We start from the raw sequence: 22,254 nt of genomic DNA, 5'->3' as shown, positions 1-22,254 counted from the left end.
AAAGAAATAGAAAGACATTCCATGCTCATGGATTGGAGGAACAAATATCATTAAAATGTCCATCAGGGATACTTGGGTGGCTCAGTTTGTTTAACATCTGACTTTGGCTCATGTCATGATCTCAGGATCCTGGAATTGAGCCCCACATAAGGCTCCATGTTCAATGGGGAGTCTGCTTGTCCCTCTGCCACTCCCCCACTCATGGCTTTTCTCTCTCTCTCTCTCTCTCTCAAATAAATAAGTAAAACCTTTAAAAAATGGTACAACTTTAAAAAATAAATTAAAATTTTAATCAGAATATATTTAAATATATTTAAAATAATGTGTCTCTTATTGAACCCAGTCCTGCTTCACTATATTATCATGGATCCATTTAACAACATCCATGTAGGACAATCAATTCTGTCTCCTTCTTCATTCCCTCCCTTATTTATTTTTCCTCTAGAGCTATCTGTTATTACCTGCAGCTCACATTAGTTGGAAACCCTGCTTGCTCACCATCATTGTACACAGTTCCCTCGTAGTCTTTCTCATAGAAGACTCCATGAGGCTGTATACTGAATGGCTGGGAAGCACGGTTGTAAAAGACCACCTGGATGGTGTCACCAACCTCAGCCCGGATCACTGGCCCTGGAATATGGGAAGGAGAGACAATAGGAATAAAAACAGAGATGACAAGGGGGATGGAAACCAAATAAGAAGGAAGGAAAGAAAGGGGAAGTGAAAGAGATTTTTAAAATCCTCTATTTTCTTTTTTTTATTAATTAATTTATTTTCAGAAAAACAGTATTCATTATTTTTTCACCACACCCAGTGCTCCATGCAATCCCTGCCCTCTATAATACCCACCACCTGGTTCCCCAACCTCCCAACCCCCCGCCACTTCAAACCCCTCAGATTGTATTCCAGAGTCCATAGTCTCTCGTGATTCACCTCCCCTTCCAATTTACCCCAACTCCCTTCTCCTAACACCCCTTGTCCTCCATGATATTATGCTCCACAAATAAGTGAAACCATATGATAATTGACTCTCTCTGCTTGACTTATTTCACTCAGCATAATCTCTTCCAGTCCCGTCCATGTTGCTACAAAAGTTGGGTATTCATCATTTCTGATGGAAGCATAATACCCCATAGTGTATATGGACCACATCTTCCTTGTCCATAAACTCAAATTGGATAAAATGCTCTATTTTCAATAATAATAATAATCCCTTCCTAATGTATTACAATTTACAGTTATAAAAAGCATTTTAAAATCCATTATCTCATTTTGATCTTCAAACATCATATACAGGGCAGGGGATATTTTCACTTTACAAATAAGGAAACTACAGCTCAAAGATGTGGAATTGATCTCCAAAATTCAAATAACTGATTAGGAACAGAATAACGACTTAAAGCCAGGGCTTTCTCCCACCCCACTGTCAGATTCAATCCTATTTTCCCTACAATTATTGTCCTTCTTCCTATAGCTGAATTTCCTGGTAGGATCCATCTCAATATCTGATCTAGACTCAATCCTAAAACATTTCTGAGCATTTAGAATTATTATATCTATGTATAGTTCTTGAAATAGGTAGCTGAGCCATGATTCATGGAGTTTTCTTTGTTTTGTGACCCACTACCTCTGACCTAGGTTGGGTCACCTTTGAGATTAACCAGAAATATCAAGACAATACTCTAAGCATTTATGCTGGCTCAGACCCTCACTCAGTGTTTCTAGCTTGTTTTCTACTCAATTTCTACAGCTAATGCTACACCTCTGATCCAAGAAGCAAATGAAAATTACTAAATTTCTACACCTAATGCTACATCTCTGACCCAAGAAGCAAATGAAAATGAAAACATAGCATAGCAAAACACGAGATGCCATGGGAAATGGGCTAAGGGAGAAATTTATAGCTATGAATATTCACATTAAAAAAGATCTCAGATTAACAACTTAACTTTAAGACTTAAGGAATTAGGAAAAGAAATACAAATTAAACTCAAAAATAGAAGGAAGGAAATAGAAAAGACAAAACATAGACAAAATACAGAATAGAAAAACAATAAAGAAAATCAATGAAACCAAAAGTTGGCTCTCTGAAAACATCAACAAAATTGAAGAACTCTCAGTGAGATGGACTAAGGGAAGAGAGGAGACTCGAATTGCTAAAATCAAAAATGGAAAGGGAAGATATTACTACTAATTATACTGAAATATATATATATATATATATATATATATATATATATATATATGTATAAGTTATATATATGTTACACCAACAAATTGGATAACCTAGATGAAATGGACAGAGTCCTAGAATAGAAAACCTACCAAGACTAAAGCATATAGAAATACAATATCTGAATCTTACCATAACTAGCAAGGAGATTTTTTTTTCTTTATTTTTATTCTTACTTTATCACACTGTAGTTAACATACAGTGTTACATTAGTTTCAGGTGTACAGTATAGTGATTCAACACTTCCATTCAACATCTGAAAATCATCACAAGGTGCACCCTCCTTAATCCCCATCACTTATTTCACCCACCCCCCACAAACCTCCCCTCTGGTAACTGTTAGTTGGTTTTCTATAGTTAAGAGTTGGCCTTGTGGTTTGCCTCTCTTTCTCTTACTTTTCCTTTGCTCACTTATTTCTTAAATTCCTCATATGAGTGAAATCATATGGTATTTCTCTTTCTTTAATGACATTTTTCATTTAACATTTTTCTCTGTAGCTCCAATCATTTTGCTGCAAAATGGCAAGATTTCATTTTTTCTGGATGAATAATATTCCACTGTTTATATATACAACCTCTTCAATTGATGGACACTTGGGCTGATCCTGTATATATTTTGCTGCTATAAACTTATGGGTATGTATATCCCTTTGAACTACAGTTGTTGTATTTTTTTGGTAGATATTCAGTAGAAGGATTACTGGATTGTTGGATAGTTCTATTTATAACTTTTTGAGGAAAATCAATACTGTCTTTTACAGTGTCTTCACCACTTTGCATTCCCACCAACAGTGCAAAAGGGGTTCCTTCTCTCCAAACCCTCACCAACACTTCTTGCTTCTTGTGTTGTTGATTTCCGTCGTTCTGACAGATGTGAGGTGTTACCACATTGTGGTTTTAATTTTATTTGCCTAATGATGAGTGATGTTGAGCATTTATTCATGTGTCTGTTGGTTATCTGGATTTCTGCTTTGGAGAAATGTCTGTTTATTTCTTCTGCCCACTTTCTATTGAATTATTTCTTTTTTGAGTGTTGAGTTGTGTAAGTTCTTTATATATTTTGGATACTAACCCTTTATTGGATAAGTCATTTGCAAATATCTTCTTCCATTCTGCAGGTTGCCCTTTTTATTTTGTTGACTGTTTGCTTTGTTGTACAGAAGCTTTTTATTTTGGTGTAGTCCCAATAGTTTATTTTGCTTTCATCTTTGTTGCCTGAGGAGACATATTTAGAAAGAAGTTGCTACTAGCAATGTCAAAGAGGTCACTCCCTGTGCTATCCTTTAAGATTTTTATGGTTCTAGGTCTCACATGTATGTCTTTAATACAGTTTGAGTTTATTTTTGTGTATTGTGTAATTAAATAGTCTGGTTACATTCTTTTGCATAGAGCTGACCAGTTTTGCTAACATCGTTTGTTGAAAATACTGTGTTTTTCAGTGGGGAGGGGACAGTCTTTTAAGCAAATGATGCGGTGAAAACTGGATTTCCATATGCAAAAGAAAGAAGCAGGACTCCTATTTAATACCGTATGCAAAATTAACTCAAAATGCATTAAAGACCTGGAGAGGAGAGGAGTTAGAATGAAAGAAGAGTAGGGGACCCTAAGTTTGTCTAGTCCCTGGAATCAGCTTGATAGTTGTCAAATCATTCTAAATACCTACAAGATCTGAGAAAATAAATGCTGCCATTCTGCCAATAGAAAAAACAACTACTTTTGGCAAAGTAGGAGGTGTGGAGACATGAATCTGGTGTGCTATATTTGAGGAGATGGCAGCCAAGAAGGGAACCAGATTAAGGAGGGTAAACCAAAGTACTAGAAGCAGCAGAGTACAAAATCAGAACTTTAAAAGTCTAGTATTGTGGAGGACATCCCTGGCTTAAAGTTCAAGTGGCAAAGTGAGGTGGAATCCTAGGTGGTGCAGTGTAGTCTCTGGGTACTCATGGTTACAAGAAGAATGGGGTTGTCTGTGTGGAGCAGATTTCCCAGGCATCAGAGTGGGGAAACTGGCTGAGGACTGTGAGTCTTGGCACAAGCTTTTTGCTTTGTGTTGCCACAAACTGTGAACCACTTCATGATGGTGCAACTGCTCTTTGGCAGGGGCCCAGGAAAAGGCAGAAGTAAAAGCAAGACCCCATCCCTCCCCTGGGGAGAACAGCATGGATCTGCACAACAAGAGTCCATAAAATTTGGATACTTGAAACTCAATTATATGCCTCAGATAAAAAGTCACAGGCTGGGTGAACGCAGAGTTCAGACAGAAACCAGAGAGACAAGAGTGATTGCTTCTTTATGAGTGCTCACTGAAGAGTTGGGGAAGAACTTTCAGTTCTGGGGCTAGAGAGTAGGGCACCAGCATTTTAATCTTGCCCATCTTTGCTGAAAGACTTCAGGGAGCAAAACAGCACCACATAGTGGAATCTGTTGCCTCTTACACTAAGCCTGGCCCCCTGGCAAAAGAGGCACATTTCCACAACTGCAAGGGTATCTGGGAATCAGCTCAACAGACACTTCCACCAGAAGACCAGCAGGAATAACTGGCTAACACCAAGTTTACAGATCATAGAGAATTAAGAACTTCTTCTCTTGGGAAAAACAGTATAAAGCATTCACTTTTTAAAAAAATTCTTTAGTCTTTCAGGTTTATTTTTTTGAACTATTAACTTATTTTTTCAATTCATATATATATATATATATATATATATATATATATATATACACACACACACATTATATATATATGTCATTGTATTGAATTATGTGTGTGTGTGTGTGTGTGTGTGTTTCCTTCTTTCCTGTATTGGGACCTAGTTTCTTTTGTCAAGCAGATTAAAATACACCCAAGATCTAGTTTGTTTTGTTTTGTTTTGTTCTATTTTCTTTCTTGTTTTATCTTGCTTTATCTTGCTTTGTCTTCTTCTTCTTCTTCTTCTTCTTCTTCTTCTTCTTCTTCTTCTTCTTCTTTCTTCTTTAAATCTCAGTTGTTGTTGCTACTGCTGTCTTTTCTTTCTGTCCTCTATTCTTTTCTGGACATAATGATGAGATGAAAAAATTCACCCCAAAAGGAAGAACAGGAGGTAATACTCACTGAAGATATTAATCAATACAGATATAAGTAAAATGTCTTCCCCTATAGGGGCACATGGTTCATTCTTTGTTAAGAATCTTCCTTTGTCTCAAGTCATGATCTCAGGGTCCTGGGATTGAACTCCACATCAGGCTACCTGCTCAGCAAAGAGTCTGCTTCTCTCCCTCCTTCTGCCCCTTCCCACCCTTCCTGTGCTCTCGTTCTATCTCTCTCTCTCTCAAATAAATAAATGAAATCTATTAAATAAATTATTATAAATATGCTAGCTGGGCTTGAAAAAAACATAGAAGACACTTGAGAACTCTTTACTGCAGAAATAAAATAATTAAATCTAATTAAGCTGAAGTTAAAATGCTATTACTAAGATGCAGTCAGATATGGAGGCTCTAACAGGAAAGGAAGAACAAGGCAAAGAGATAGCCAGTGATATAGAAGATAAAATCATAGAGAATCAGGACTTTTAAAAGTCTTCTCCATGGAGGGACATTGCTCCAGAGGCTAAACCAGGGGGAAGCCCACATAGGGTCAGAAAAACCCCAGGTCCCATGGGGTTGCAGAAGGACCCGGGGTGTCTGAGTGTTGCATAGGTTGCAGGCATTAGATCAGGGAAGCTGGCTACAGTGACAAAGCCTAGGAGTGAGCTCTCAGCTCAAGGTTACCTTGAACCTGTCACAGGCTGGGTGAGCTCGGAGTGCGACTGAAAGCTACGGAGATGGAAGGGATTGGGTGCTTTTCTCCAAGTGCGAGTGATTGAGCGCTTTCCTCCAAGCGTGACCAGAGGCCAGGGAGACAGGGGTGGTTGGGCGCTTTTCTCTGAGGGCACACTGAGAAGTGGGACCCCGAGCTCTTGGCTCCTCCGGGCTAGAGATTGGGAGGCCACCATCTTCATTCCCATCTTCCAGAACTCTACAGAAAGCGCTCAGGGAACAAAAGCTCCCGAAAGCAAACCTGAGCGGATTACTTAGCCCAGCCCCTGGTAAGGATGGTACAATTCCGCCTGGGGCAAAGACACTTGAGAATCACTACAACAGGCCCCTCTCCCAGAAGATCAACAAGAAATCCAGTCAAGACCAACTTCACTCACCAAGGAGAACAGCAGAATTCCAGAGGAGGAGAAAGCAAATCTTATCTGGACAAAATGACAAGGCAGAAAAACTCACCACAAAGAAAAAAAAAAAATTAACAGGAGGCAGCACCAAAGACTGGGGACCTAATCAATGCAGACATTGGTAATATGACAGATCTAGAGTTCAGAATGATGATTCTCAAGGTTCTAGCGGGCTCAAAAAAGGCATCGAAGATATTAGAGAAACACTCTCCAGAGAGATAAAAGCCCTTTCTAGAGAAATAAAAGAACTAAAATCTAACCAGTTGAAATTTAAAAAGCTATTAATGAAGTGCAATAAAAAATGGAGGCTCTTACTGCTAGGATAAATAAGGCAGAAGAAAGAATTAGTGATATAGAAGACCAAGTGACAGAGAATAAAGAAGCTGAGCAAAAGAGAGACAAACACATACTGGACCATGAGGAGAGAATTCAAGAGATAAGTGACACCCTAAGATGACACAACATTAGAATAATTGGGATACCAGAAGAAGAAGAAAGAGAGAGGGGAGCAGAAGGTATATTGGAGAGAATTACTGGAGAGAATTTCCCTAATATGGCAAAGGAAACAAACATCAAAATCCAGGAGATGCAAAGAACATCCCTCAAAATCAACAAAAATAGGTCCACACCTTGTAACCTGATGGTAAAATTTACAAGTCTTAGCGACAAAGAGAAAATCCTGAAAGCAGCCTGGGAAAAGAAGTCTATAACATACAAGGGTAGAAACATTAGATTGGCAGCAGACCTATCCACAGAGACCTGTCAGGCCAGAAAAAAACTGGCGTGATATATTCAGAGCACTAAATGAGAAAAACATGCAGCCAAGTATACTATATCCAGCTAGGCTATCACTGAAAATGGAAGGAAAGATAAAAACCTTCCAGGAAAAAACAAAAAAACAAAAAAACAAAAACTGAAAGAATTTGAAAAAACCAAACCAACTCTACAGGAAATATTGAAAGGGGTCCTGTAAGCAAAGAGAGAGCCTAAAAGTAGTAGATCTAAAGGAACAGAGACAATATACAATAACAGCCACCTTACAGGCAATACAATGGCACTAAATTCATAACTCTCAATAGTTACTATGAATTTTAATGGGCTAAATGCCCCAATCAAAAGACAAAGGGTATCAGAATGGATTAAAGAAAAATCAACATACTACCTACAGGAAACTAATTTTAGACCTGAAGACACCTCCAGATTTAAAGTGAGGGGTTGGAAAACAATGTACCATGCTAATGGACATCAGAAGAAAGCTGGGGTGGCAATCCTTATAACAGATCAATTAGATTTTAAACCAAAGAGTATAATAAGATATGAGGAAGGACAATATATCATACTCAAAGGGTCTGCCCAACAAGAAGACCTAACAATTTTAAATATCTATGTCCCTAACATGGGAGAAGCCAACTATATAAACCAATTAATAACAAAATCAAAGAAATACATCTACAATAATACAATAATAGTAGGGGACTTTAATACTCCCCTCACTAAAATGGACAGATCATCTAAGCAAAAGATCAATAAGGAAATAGAGGCCTTAAATGACCAACTGGACCAAATGGACATCACAGATATATTCAGAACATTACATCTCAAAGCAACACAATATACATTCTTCTCTAGTGCACATGGAACATTCTCCAGAATAGATCACATCCTGGGTCCTAAATCAGGTCTCAAGCAGAATCAAAAGATTGGGATCATTCCCTGCATATTTTCAGACCACAATGCTCTGAAGCTAGAACTCAATCACAAGAGCAACATTGGAAAGAACCCAAATACATGGAGACTAAACAGCATCCTTCTAAAAAATGAATGGGTCAACCAGGAAATTATAGATTATTTGAAAAAATTCTTGGAAACAAATGATAATGAAAACACAAGGGTTGAAGATATGTGGGAAACAACAAAGGAATTCCTGAGAGGAAAATATATAGTGGTACAAGCCTTTCTCGAGAAACAAGAAAGGTCTCAAATACACAACATAACCCTACACCTAAAGGAGCTGGACAAAGAACAAGAAAGAAACCCTAAACCCAGCAGGAGAAGAGAAATCATAAAGATCAGAGCAGAAATCAATGAAATAGAAACTAAAAAAACAAAAACAAACAAACAAAAAACAATAAAGCAAATCAACAACACTAGGAGCTGGTTCTTTGAGAGAATTAATAAGATTGACAAACCCCTGGCCAGACTTAACAAAAAGAAAAGAGAAAGGACCCAAATAAATAAAATCATGAATGAAAGAGGAGAGATCACAACCAACACCAAAGATCTACAAACAATTATAAGAACATACTATGAGGAACTCTATCTCAACAAATTTGACAATCTGGAAGAAATGGATACATTTCTAGAGACATATGAACTACCACAACTGAACCAGGAAGAAATAGAAAACCTGAACAGACCCATAACCAGTAAGGAGATTGAAACAGTCATCAAAAATCTCCAAACAAACAAAAGTCTAGGGCCAAACAGCTTCCAGGGGAATTCTACCAAACATTTAAAGAAGAATTAATTCCTATTCTCCTGAAACTGTTCCAAAGAATAGAAATGGAAAGAAAAATTTCCAAATTCATTTTATGAGGCCAGCGTCCCCTTGATCCCAAAACCAAACAAAGATCCCATCAAAAAAGAAAATTACAGACCAATATCGTTGATGAACATAGATGCGAAAATTCTCACCAAAATACTGGCCAATAGTATCCAACAGTATATTAAAAGGATTATTCACCATGACCAAGTGGGATTTATTCCAGAGCTGCAAGGTTGGTTCAACATCCGCAAATCAATCAATATGATACAATACATTAATAAAAGATAGAATAAGAACCATATGATACTCTCAATAGATGCTGAAAAAGCATTTGACAAAGTGCAGCATCCCTTCCTGATTAAAACCCTTCAAAGTGTAGGGATAGAGGGCACATACCTCAATATTATCAAAGCCACCTATGAAAAACCCACGGCAAATATCATTCTCAATGGAGAAAAACTAAAAGCTTTTCTGCTAAGGTCAGGAATACGACAAGGATGTCCGTTATCACCACTACTGTTCAAAATAGTACTAGAAGTCTTAGCCTCAGCAATCAGTCAAGAAAAAAAAAAAGAAATTAAAGGCATCCAAATAGGCAAAGAAGAATTCAAATATATCTCTTTGCAGATGATATGATACTCTATATGGAAAACCCAAAAGACTCCACTCCAAAACTGGTAGAACTTTGTACAGGAATTCAGTAAGGTGTCAGGATATAAAATCAATGCACAGAAATCAGTTAAATTTCTCTACACCAACAACAAGACAGAAGAAAGAGAAATTAAGAAGTCAATCCCATTTACAATTGCACCCATGAAAGAAATTGCAGAAGACACAAAGAAATGGAAAAATGTTCCATGCTCCTGGATTGGAAGAACAAATATTATGAAAATGTCTACTCTACCTAAAGCAATCTACACATTTAATGCAATGCCTATCAAAATCCCACCCATTTTTTTCAAATAAATGGAACAAATAACCTTAAAATATATATGGAACCAGAAAATACCTCAAATAGCCAAAGGAATTTTGAAAAAGAAACCCAAAGTTGGTGGCATCACAATCCCGGACTTCAAGCTCTATTACAAACCTGTCATCATCAAGACAGTATGGTACTGGTACAAAAACAGACACATAGATCAATGGAACAGAATCGGGACCCCAGAAATAGACCCTCAACTCTATGGTCAACTAATCTTCAACAAAGCAGGAAAGAATGTCCAATGGAAAAAAGACGGCCTCTTCAACAAATGGTACTGGGAAAACTGGACAGCCTCATGTAGAAAAATAAGAGTGGACCATTTCCTTACACAACACAGGATAATAGACTCAAAATGGATGAAGGACCTCAATGTGAGGAAGGACTCAATCAAAGTCCTTGTGGAGAACACTGGCAGCAATCTCTTCAACCTCAGCCACAGCAACTTTTTCCTAGGAACATCGCCAAAGGGCAAGGGAAGCAAGGGCAGAAATGAACTATTGAGATTTCATCAAGATCAAAAGCTTTTGCACAGCAAAGGAAACAGTTAACAAAACCAAAAGACAACTGACAGAATGGGAGAAGATATTTGCAAATGACAGATCAGATAAAGGGATAGTATCCAAAATCTATAAAGAGCTTATCAAACGCAACACCCAAAGAACAAATAATCCAATCAAGAAATGGGCAGGGGACATGAACAGACATTTCTGCAAAGAAGACATCCCAATGGTCAACAGACCCATGCAAAAGTGCTCCACATCACTCAGCATCAGGGAAATAGAAATCAAAACCATGATGAGATACCACCTCACACCAGTCAGAATGGCTAAAATCAACAAGTCAGGAAATGACAGATGCTGGCGAGGATGCAGAGATAGGGGAACCCACCTACACTGTTGGTGGTAATGCAAGCTTGTGCAACCACTCTGGAAAAAAAGCATGGGTGTTTCTCAAAAAAAGTTGAAAATAGAGCTATCCTATGACCCAGCAATTGCACTACTGGGTATAAAGATACAAATGTAGTGATCCAAAGGGATATGTGCACCCGAATGTTTATAGCAGTAATGTCTACAATAGCCAAACTGTGGAAAGAACCTAGATGCCCATCAACAGATGAATGGAAAAAGAATAGGTGGTATATATATATACAATGGAATACTATGCAGCCATCAAAAGAAATGAAATCTTGCCATTTGCGATGACATGGCTGGAACTAGAGGGTATTATGCTTAGGGAAATAAGTCAATTGGAGAAAGACAACTATCATATGATCTCCCTGATGTGAGGAAGTTGAGATGCAATGTGGAGGGTTTGGGGGGTAGGAAAAGAATAAATGAAACAAGATGGGATCAGGAAAGAGATAAGCCATAAGAGACTCTTAATCTCACAAAACAAACCAAAGGTTTCTGGGGGGAGGGGGTATGGAGAGTGTGGTGGGATTATGGACATTGGGGAGGGTATGTGCTATGATGAGTGCTATGAAGTGTGTAATCCTGGCAATTCACAGAGCTGTACCCCTGTGGCTAATAATACATTATATGTTTATAAAAAATAAAATAAATTATAAAAATATATTTAGATGGAATGTGGTGATAAAAAAAAAGAAGGAATGGAAAAAACTAATAAAGAATGAATGGGTCAACAAGGAAATTAAAGAAGGATTTAAAAAATACATGAAAGCAAATGAAAATGTGATAGTTCAAAACCATTGGGATGCAGCAAAGGTGGTCCTAAGAGGCAAGAATATAGCAATAAAGGCCTTTCTCAAACAAGTAAATTCTCAAACATACCACCTAACCTTACTTACTCCTAAAGGAGCTAGAAAGGGAACTACAAATGAAGCCTAAATATAGCAGAAGGGAAATAATAAAGATTAGAAGAGAAATCAATGATATACAAATAAAAATGACATTCTAACAGTTTGATAAAACTAGGATCTAGGATTGATAAATCCCTAACCAGTCATATTAAAAAAATAATAAATAAATAAAAGAAAAAGAAAGATAGGACCCAAATAAATAAAATCATGATAGAAAGAGGAGAGACCAAAACCCACACTGAAGAAATACAATTATAAGAAAATATTATTACCAATTATATGCCAACAAATTAGGCAATCTGGAAGAAATGGATACATTCTTATAAACTTAAAAACTACCACATTAAAACAGAAAGAAATAGAAAATCTGGACAGACCCATAACAAGCAAAGAAACTGAATCAGTAATCAGGGGTGCCTGGGTGGCTCAGTGGGTTAAATGTTTGCATTTGGCTTGGGTCATGATCCCAGGATCCTGGGATTAAGCCCTGCATTGGACTCTCTGCTCAGTGGGGAGAGTGTTTCTCCATCTTCTGTTCCTCTGCTTACTGCTCTGCCTACTTGTGACCCCTCTCTCTGTGTGTCAAATAAATAAACAAATAAATAAATGAAATAAAATATTTTTTTAATTTATTTTTTATTTTCAGCATAACAGTATTCATTATTTTTCACCACACCCAGTGCTCCATGCAATTCGTGCCCTTTATAATACCCACCACCTAGTACCCCAAACTCCCACCCCCCACCCCTTCAAAATCCTCAGATTGTTTTTCAGAGTCCATAGTCTCTCATGGTGAAATAAAATATTTTTAAAAAAATAAATTGAATCAGCAATCAACAATCTACTATCAAACAAGAGTCTAGGGCTGGACGGCCTCCCAGCACTTTAATTGCCAAACGTTTAAAGAATTTAAAGAATTAAGGAAATTGTCACCTTCTGCCCTCTTGGTGGAAATATAAAATGGTACAGACACCGTGAAAAACATTATGGTGGCTTCTTAGAAAATTAAAATAAAAAATTAAGTAGGAGGAGTCAAGATGGCAGAGAAGTAGCAGGCTGAGACTACATCAGCTAGCAGGAGATCAGCTAGATAGCTTATCTAAAGATTGTAAACACCTGCAAATCCATCAGCAGATCGAAGAGAAGAAGAACAGCAATTCTGGAAACAGAAAAACAACCACTTTCTGAAAGTTAGGACCGGCAGAAAGTGAATCCAAAGCGACGGGAAGATAGACCCCGGGGGGAGGGGCCGGCTAACGACAAGCGGCGGAGCAATGGAGCACAAAATCGGGACTTTTAAAAGTCTGTTCCGCTGAGGGACATCACTCGAGAGGCTAAACCGGGGCGAAGCAAACGTGGGGTCCTAGAAGTATCGGGGGTGTCTGAGTGTCGCAGAGCTTGCGGGTATTGGAATGGGAAAACCAGCTACAGAGACAGAGCCGACAGTAAGATCACAGCTCGGGGTTACCTTGAACTGGTCGCAGGCTCGGTGAGCTGGGAGTACGGCTGGAGGTCAGGCAGACGGGAGTAACTGGGCACTGTTCTCTGAGGATGCACTGAGGAGTGGGGCCCCGGGCTCTCGGTTCCTCCGGGCCAGAGACCAGGAGGCCGCCATTTGTATTCCCATCCTCCTAAACTCTACAGAAAGGGCTCAGGGAACAAAAGCTCCTGATAGCAAACCCGAGCGGATTACTCAGCCCGGCCCCTTCTAAGGGCGGTGCAATTCTGCCTGGGGCAAAGACACTTGAGAATCACTACACCAGGCCCCTCCCCCAGAAGAACAACAAGAAATCCAGCCAAGACCAAGTTCACCTACCAAGGAGTGTGGTTTCAATACCAAGAAGATCAGCAGAATTCCAGAGGAGGAGAAAGCAAAGCACGGAACTCATGGCTTTCTCAATGTGATGTTTTTAGACTTGCAGTTAATTTATTTTTTTTTTCATTTTTTTCCCTTCTTCTGCAAAAATTGTTTTTACCTGTTACCCTTTTCTTTTTTTAACGTTTTTTTAACTAGTTTACCTAATATATATATTATCTTTATTATATTTTTCTTTATTCGTTTTCTTTTTTTAATTCTTTGTTTTATTTATTTTTTCTTTTTTTCTTTTTGAACCTCTTTTTATCCCCTTTCTCCCCCCTCACGATTTGGGATCTCTTTTGATTTAGTTAAAGCATATTTTCCTGGGGTTGTTGCCACCGTTTTAGTATTTTACTTGCTCCTTCATACACTCTTATCTGGACAAAATGACAAGGTGAAAAAATTCAACACAAAAAAAAGAACAAGAGGAAGTGCCGAAGGCTAGGGACCTAATAAATACAGACATTGGTAATATGACAGATCTAGAGGTCAGAATGACAATTCTCAAGGTTCTAGCCGGGCTCGAAAAAGGCATGGAAGATATTAGAGAAACCCTATCTGGAGATATAAAAGCCATTTCTGGAGAAGTAAAAGAACTAAAATCTAACCAAGTTGAAACCAAAAAAAGCTATTAATGAGGTGCAATCAAAAATGGAGACTCTCACTGCTAGGATAAATGAGGCAGAAGAAAGAATTAGTGATATAGAAGACCAAATGACAGAGAATAAAGAAGCTGAGCAAAAGAGGGACAAACAGCTACTGGACCACGAGGGGAGAATTCGATGATAAGTGACAACATAAGATGAAACAACATTAGAATAATTGGGATTCAAGAAGAAGAAGAAAGAGAGAGGGGAGCAGAAGGTATACTGGAGAGAATTATTGGGGAGAATTTCCCCAATATGGCAAAGGGAATGAGTATAAAAATTCGGGAGGTTCAGAGAACGTCCCTCAAGATCAATAAGAATAGGCCCAGACCCCGTCACCTAATAGTACAATTTACAAGTCTTAGTGAGAAAGAGAAAATCCTGAAAGCAGCCCGGGAAAAGAAGTCTGTAACATACAATGGTAAAAATATTAGATTGGCAGCTGACTTATCTACAGAGACCAGGCAGGCCAGAAAGAGCTGGCATGATGATTTCAGAGCACTAAACGAGAAAAACATGCAGCCAAGAATACTATATCCAGCTAGGCTATCATTGAAAATAGATGGAGAGATTAAAAGCTTCCAGGACAAAAACTGAAAGAATTTGCAAACACCAAACCAGCTCTACAGGAAATATTGAAAGGGGTCCTCTAAGCAAAGAGAGAGCCTACAAGTGGTAGATCAGAAAGGAACAAAGACACTATACAGTAACAGGAACCTTCCAGGCAATACAATGGCACTAAATTCATATCTCTCAATAGTTACCCTGAATGTTAATGGGCTAAATGCCCCAGTCAAAAGACACAGGGTATCAAAATGGATAAAAAACCAAAACTCATCTATATGTTTCCTCCAAGAAACTCATTTTAAGGCGAAGACTCCTCCAGATTGAAAGTGAAGGGGTGGAAAAGAATTTACCATGCTAATGGACATCAGAAGAAAGCAGGAGTGGCAATCCTTATATCAGATCCATTAGATTTTAAGCCAAAGACTATAATAAGAGATGAGGAAGGACACCACATCATACTCAAAGGGTCTGTCCAACAAGAAGATCTAACAGTTTTAAATATCTATGCGCCCAACATGAGAGCAGCCAACTATATAAAACAATTAATAACAAAATCAAAGAAACACATCAACAATAATACAATAATAGTAGGGGACTTTAACACTCCCCTCACTGAAATGGACAGAGCATCCAAGCAAAAGATCAGCAAGGAAATAAAGGCCTTAAACGACACACTGGACCAGATGGACATCACAAATATATTCAGAATATTCCATCCCAAAGCAACAGAATACACATTCTTCTCTAGTGCACATGGAATATTCTCCAGAATAAATCACATCCTCGGTCCTAAGTCAGGACTCAACTGGTATCAAAAGATTGGGATCATTCCCTGCATATTTTCAGATCACAATGCTCTGAAGCTAGAACTCAACCACATGAGGAATTTTGGAAAGAACCCAAATACATGGAGACTAAACAGCATCCTTCTAAAGAATGAATGGGTCAACCGGGAAATTAAAGAACAATTGAAAATGAATCATGGAAACAATTGATTCAAAATCTGTGGAACACAACAAAGGCAGACCTGAGAGGAACATATATAGCAGTACAAGCCTTTCTCAAGAAACAAGAAAGGTCTCAGGTACACAACCTAACCCTACACCTAAAGGAGCTGGAGAAAGAACAGGAAAGAAACCCTAAGCCCAGCAGGAGAAGAGAAATCGTAAAGATCAGAGCAGAAATCAATGAAATAGAAACCAAAAAAACAATACAGCAAATCAACAAAACTAGGAGCTGGTTCTTTGAAAGAATTAATAAAATTGATAAAGCCTTGGCCAGACTTATCAAAAAGAAAAGAGAAAGGACCCAAATAAATAAAATCATGAATGCAGGAGGAGAGATCACAACTAACACAAAGAAATACAAACTATTATAAGAACATACTATGAGCAACTCTACGCCAATAAATTTGACAATCTGGAAGAAGTGGATGCATTGCTAGAAACATATAAACTACCACAACTCAACCAGGAAGAAATAGAAAGCCTGAACAGACCCATAACCAGGAAGGAGATTGAAACAGTCCTTAAAAATCTCCAAACAAACAAAAGCCCAGGGCCAGATGGCTTCCCGGGGGAATTCTACCAAACATTTAAAGAAGAACTAATTCCTATTCTCCTGAAACTGTTCCAAAAAATAGAAATGAAAGGAAAACATCCAAACTCAACTTATGAGGCCAGCATCACCTTGATCCCAAAAGCAGACAAGGATCCCCTCAAAAAAGAGAGCTATAGACCAATATCCTTGATGAACAGAGATGTAAAAATTCTCACCAAAAATCTAGTCAATAGGATTCAACAGTACATTAAAAGGATTATTCACCACGACCAAGTGGGATTTATTCCAGGGCTGCAAGGTTGGTTCAACATCTGCAAATCAGTCAATGTGATACAGCACATCAATAAAAGAAAGAACAAGAGCCATATGATACTCTCAATAGATGCTGAAAAAGCATTTGACAAAGTGCAGCATCCCTTCCTGATCAAAACTCTTCAAAGTGTAGGGATAGAGGGCACATACCTCAATATCATCAAAGCCATCTATGAAAAACCCACTGCAAATATCATCCTCAATGGAGAAAACCTGAAAGCTTTTCCGCTAAGGTCAGGAACACGGCAGGGATGTCCATTATCACCACTGCTATTCAACATAGTACTAGAAGTCCTAGCCTCAGCAATCAGACAACAAAAGGAAATTAAAGGCATCCAAATCGGTAAAGAAGAAGTCAAGTTATCACTCTTCGCAGATGATATGATACTATATGTGGAAAACCCAAAAGACTCCACTCCAAAACTGCTAGAACTTGTCCAGCAATTCAGTAAAGTGTCAGGATATAAAATCAATGCACAGAAATCAGTTGCATTTCTCTACACGAACAGCAAGACAGAAGAAAGAGAAATTAAGGAGTCAATCCCATTTACAATTGCACCCCAAACCATAAGATACCTAGGAATAAACCTAACCAAAGAGGCACAGAATCTATACTCAGAAATCTATAAAGTACTCATGAAAGAAATTGAGGAAGACACAAAGAAATGGAAAAATGTTCCACGCTCCTGGATTGGAAGAATAAATATTGTGAAAATGTCTATGCTACCTAAAGCAATCTACACATTTAATTCAATTCCTATCGAAGTATCATCCATCTTTTTCAAAGAAATGGAACAAATAATTCTAAAATTTATGTGAAACTAGAAAAGACCTCGAATATCCAAAGGGATATTGAAAAAGAAAGCCAACGTTGGTGGTATCACCATTCCGGACATCAGGCTCTATTACAAAGCTATCATCATCAAGACAGCATGGTACTGGCACAAAAACAGACACATAGATCAATGGAACAGAATAGAGAGCCCAGAAATAGACCCACAACTCTATGGTCAAATAATCTTCTACAAAGCTGGAAAGAATGTCCAATGGAAAAAAGACAGCCTCTTCAAAAAATGGTCTAGGAAAATTGGACAGCCACATGCAGAAAAATGAAATTGGACCATTTCCTTACATCACACACGGAAATAGACTCAAAATGGATGAAGCACCTCAATGTGCGAAAGGAATCCAACAAAACCCTTGAGGAGAACACAGGCAGCAAACTCTGTGACCTCAGCCTCAGCAACATCTTACTAGGAACATCACCAAAGGCAAGGGAAGCAAAAGCAAAAATGAACTATTGGGATTTCATCAAGATCAAAAGCTTTTGCACAGCAAAGGAAACAGTTAACAAAATCAAAAGACAACTGACAGAATGGGAGAAGATATTTGCAAACGACCTATCAGATAAAGGACTAGTGTCCAAAATCTATAAAGAACTTAGCAAACTCAACACCCAAAGAACAAATAATCCAATCAAGAAATGGGCAGATTACATGAGCAGACATTTCTACAAAGAAGACATCCAGATGGCCAGCAGACACATGAAAATGTGCTCCATATCACTTGGCATCAGGGAAATACAAATCAAAACCACAAAGAGATATCACCTCACACCAGTCAGAATGGCTTAAATCAACAAGTCAGGAAATGACAGATGCTGGCGAGGATGCGGAGAAAGGGGAACCCTCCTACACTGTTGTTGGGAATGCAAGCTGGTGCAGCCTCTCTGGAAAACAGCATGGAGGTTCCTCAAAATGTTGAAAATAGAACTGCCCTATGACCCAGCAATTGCACTACTGGGTATTTACCCTAAATATACAAATGTAGTGATCCAAAGGGGCACGTGCACCCGAATGTTTATAGCAGCAATGTCCACAATAGCCGAACTCTGGAAAGAACCTAGATGTCCATCAACAGATGAATGGATAAAGAAGATGTGGTGCATATATACAGTGGAATACTATGCAGCCATCAAAAGAAATGAAATCTTTCCATTTGCAACAACATGGATGGAACTAGAGCGTATCACCCTTAGCGAAATAAGTGTAGCAGACAAAGACAACTATCATATGATCTCCCTGATATGAGGAAGTGGTGATGCAACATGGGGGCTAAGTGGGTAGAAGAAGAATCAATAAAACAAGATGGGATTGGGAGGGAGACAAACCATAAGGGACTCTTAATCTCACAAAACAAATTGAGGTTTGCTGGGGGAAGGGGGGTTGGGAGAAGAGGGTGGGATTATGGACATTGGGGAGGGTATGTGCTTTGGTGAGTGCTGTGAAGTGTGTAAACCTGTTGATTCACAGACCTGTACCCCTGGGTTTAAAAATATATGTTTATAAAAAATAAAAAATTAAAAAAGAAAAAGAAAAGCTGTCATCATCAAGACAGCATGGTACTGGCACAAAAACAGACAAATAGATCAATGGAACAGAATAGAGAGCCCAGAAATAGACCCTCAACTCTATGGTCAACTAATCTTCGACAAAGCTGGAAAGAATGACCAATGGAAAAAAGACAGCCTCTTTAATAAATGGTATTGGGGAAATTGGACAGCCACATGCAGAAAAATGAAATTAGACCATTTTCTTACACCACTCACGAAAATAGACTCAAAGTGGATGAAACACCTCAATGTGCGAAAGGAATCCATCAAAATCCATGAGGAGAACACAGGCAGCAACCTCTTCGACCTCAGCCACAGTAACATCTTCCTAGGAACATGGCCAAAGGCAAGGGAAGCAAGGGCAAAAATGAACTATTGGGATTTCATCAAGATCAAAAGCTTTTGCACAGCAAAGGAACAGTTAACAAAATCATAAGACAACTGACAGAATGGGAGAAGATATTTGCAAACGACCTATCAGATAAAGGACTAGTGTCCAAAATCTATAAAGAACTTAGCAAACCCAACAAAACAACACCCAAAGAACAAATAATCCAATCAAGAAATGTCAGACGATATGAACAGACATTTCTGCAAAGAAGACATCCAGATGGCCAACAGACACATGAAAATGTGCTCCATATCACTCGGCATCAGGGAAATGCAAATCAAAACCACAAAGAGATATCACCTCACACCAGTCAGAATGGCTAAAATCAACATGTCAGGAAATGACAGATGCTGGCGAGGATGCGGAGAAAGGAGAACCCTCCTACACTGTTGGTGGGAATGCAAGCTGGTGCAACCACTCTGGAAAACAGCATGGAGGTTCCTCAAAATATTGAAAATAGGACTGCCCTATGACCCAGCAATTGCACTACTGGGTATTTACCCTAAAGATACAAACGTAGTGATCTGAAGGTGCACGTGCACCCGAATGTTTATAGCAGCAATGTCCACAATAGCCAAGCTATGGAAAGAACCTAGATGTCCATCAATGGATGAATGGATAAAGAAGAAGTGGTATATATACACAATGGAATACTATGCAGGCATCAAAAAATGAAATCTTTCCATTTGGGACAACATGGATGGAACTAGATCGTATCATGCTTAACGAAATAAGTGTAGCAGAGAAAGACAACTATCATATGATCTCCCTGATATGAGGAAGTGGTGATGCAACATGGGAGCTTAAGTGGGTAGGAGAAGAATCAATGAAACAAGATAGGATTGGGAGGGAGACAAACCATAAGTGACTCTTATTCTCACAAAACAAACTGAGGGTTCCTGGGGGGAGGGGGTTGGGAGAAGGGGGTTGGGGTTATGGACATTAGGGAGGGTATGTGCATTGGTGAGTGCTGTAAAGTGTGTCAACCGGGCGATTCACAGACCTGTACCCCTGGTATAAAAATGTATATTTATAAAAAATTTTTAAAAATTTTAAAAAATTAAGTAAAATTATGATAGGACTCAGAATTTCCACTTCTGTGACTATATTGAAAGGTAAACAAAGCACGTGTCAAAAGCATATCCATATTCATGGTAGCATTATTTCCCATAAGTAAAACATGGAAGCAATACAAGTGTCCAATAATGTCTGATTGGATACGCAAAATATGAACATACCGTGGGATATTATTAATCCATGAAAAAGAATGGAATCTTGTGATTTGCAAGAGCATAAATGGAGCTAGAGATTATAAGGCAAAATTAAATAAATCAATCAAAGAAAGACAAATATGATATGATCTCCCTCATATGTGGAATTGAAGAAACAAAACAAGGGAACAATGGAAAGAGAGAGAATGAGAAACCAAGAAATACACTCTTAACAATAGAAAACAAGCTGATGGTTACCAGATGAGAGGAGATGGATGGTTAGAGAAAAAAAGTGATGGTGACTAAAGAGGACACTTGTCTTGATGAGCACCAGATGATGTATGGAATTGTTGAATCACTATTGTTCACCTGATACTAATATAACACTGTCTGTTAACTATATTGTAATTAAAATTTAAAATTTTAGTAAAACAATAAAGGCATGGGGATGATGCTAAGGGAAAAGGAGGAAATTCTGTATATGTTGCAATATGGATGACACTTGCAGACTTTATGCTAAGTGAAATCAGCTGGTCACAGAAAGACAAATATTGTATGATTCCTCTTATATGAGATACTTAGAGTAGTCAAAATCATATAGACAGAAAGTTGAATGGTTGTTGCCAGGATTGAGGGGGAGGGAAGAATGAGAAGGTATTGTAGATACAGAGGTAGGTATAGAGTTTCAGTTTTGTAAAATGGAAAGAGTTATAAAGATGGATGGTGGTGATAGTTACACAACATTATGAAGGTATTTAATGCCACTGGAGTGTACACTAAAATGGTTAAGATGGTAAATTTTATGTTATGTGTATTTTGCCCCAATAAAAATATTGAAGAATAAAAAAATACTGAGACTCATACTGTAAACCAGCTAATGATAGCTTAATAGTCACTGTCTGCCATCTTTCCCAAAGTGGTTTTCTGCTCTTTATATCTTCCTGTCTGGCAGATGTAAGGCCTATTGTCCATATTCAGATCTCCTAGAATCAACTGTCACACACTTATTCCCAGAACATGCCAATTACATTACTTCCATTACCAAAATTTTCTTCCATCTAATGTATTTTACTTCCTGGCTCTACCAAGTGGCTAAACCACACGAAACTTTGCTCTATCCTTTCAATACTGTGCTTTACACAAATCTGTGCTGCTGGGAACCTTATCCAAGACCAGGTTTTAAGCTTTGTACTGCATCCCTCACTACAGCAAGCATGTCTGCATATAATGTCGATCTGTTCCTGGCCTCATATTGCCAAGAACCTGGACAATCTTACTGCGTTAAATAGATTTTCAGAAATACACCTGAAGAAGCCCTTCTAAAAGTGAAATCTGTATAGCAGTGCTACCAAAAGATGCTCACTAATTAAAGTTTCAGTAATTAAATATGATAAATTTTACATACTCTATTCCCATCTTGGATATTTTTGATGAACAAAAATAAATACAAGTCTCTGAGAAGCTCTGCAGCAAAGAATACTATTTGACCACATTTAACCTAGTATTTGGCAAACACATTCAGACTTTTTTCCACCAAACAC

General features: G+C 38.2%; 1 protein-coding gene across 1 annotated transcript in view; it reads right to left on the bottom strand.

Moving 5' to 3' along the window:
- Positions 1-457: 457 nt before the first annotated feature.
- The window catches only part of LOC309855908 (hephaestin-like), a gene marked incomplete at both ends in the record, with an annotated part of 38,569 nt that continues 16,772 nt past the window's right edge, over positions 458-22,254 (bottom strand). Inside the window, one exon of the mRNA XM_082716520.1 lies at positions 458-630. Coding sequence (XP_082572646.1) covers positions 458-630 — 173 coding nt within the window. The remainder of the gene's footprint in view (positions 631-22,254) is intronic.

Source organism: Mustela nivalis, assembly GCF_964662115.1.
Source record: "Mustela nivalis genome assembly, chromosome: X".
Taxonomy (NCBI): domain Eukaryota; kingdom Metazoa; phylum Chordata; class Mammalia; order Carnivora; family Mustelidae; genus Mustela; species Mustela nivalis.
This window is presented reverse-complemented; position numbering and strand designations above follow the sequence as displayed.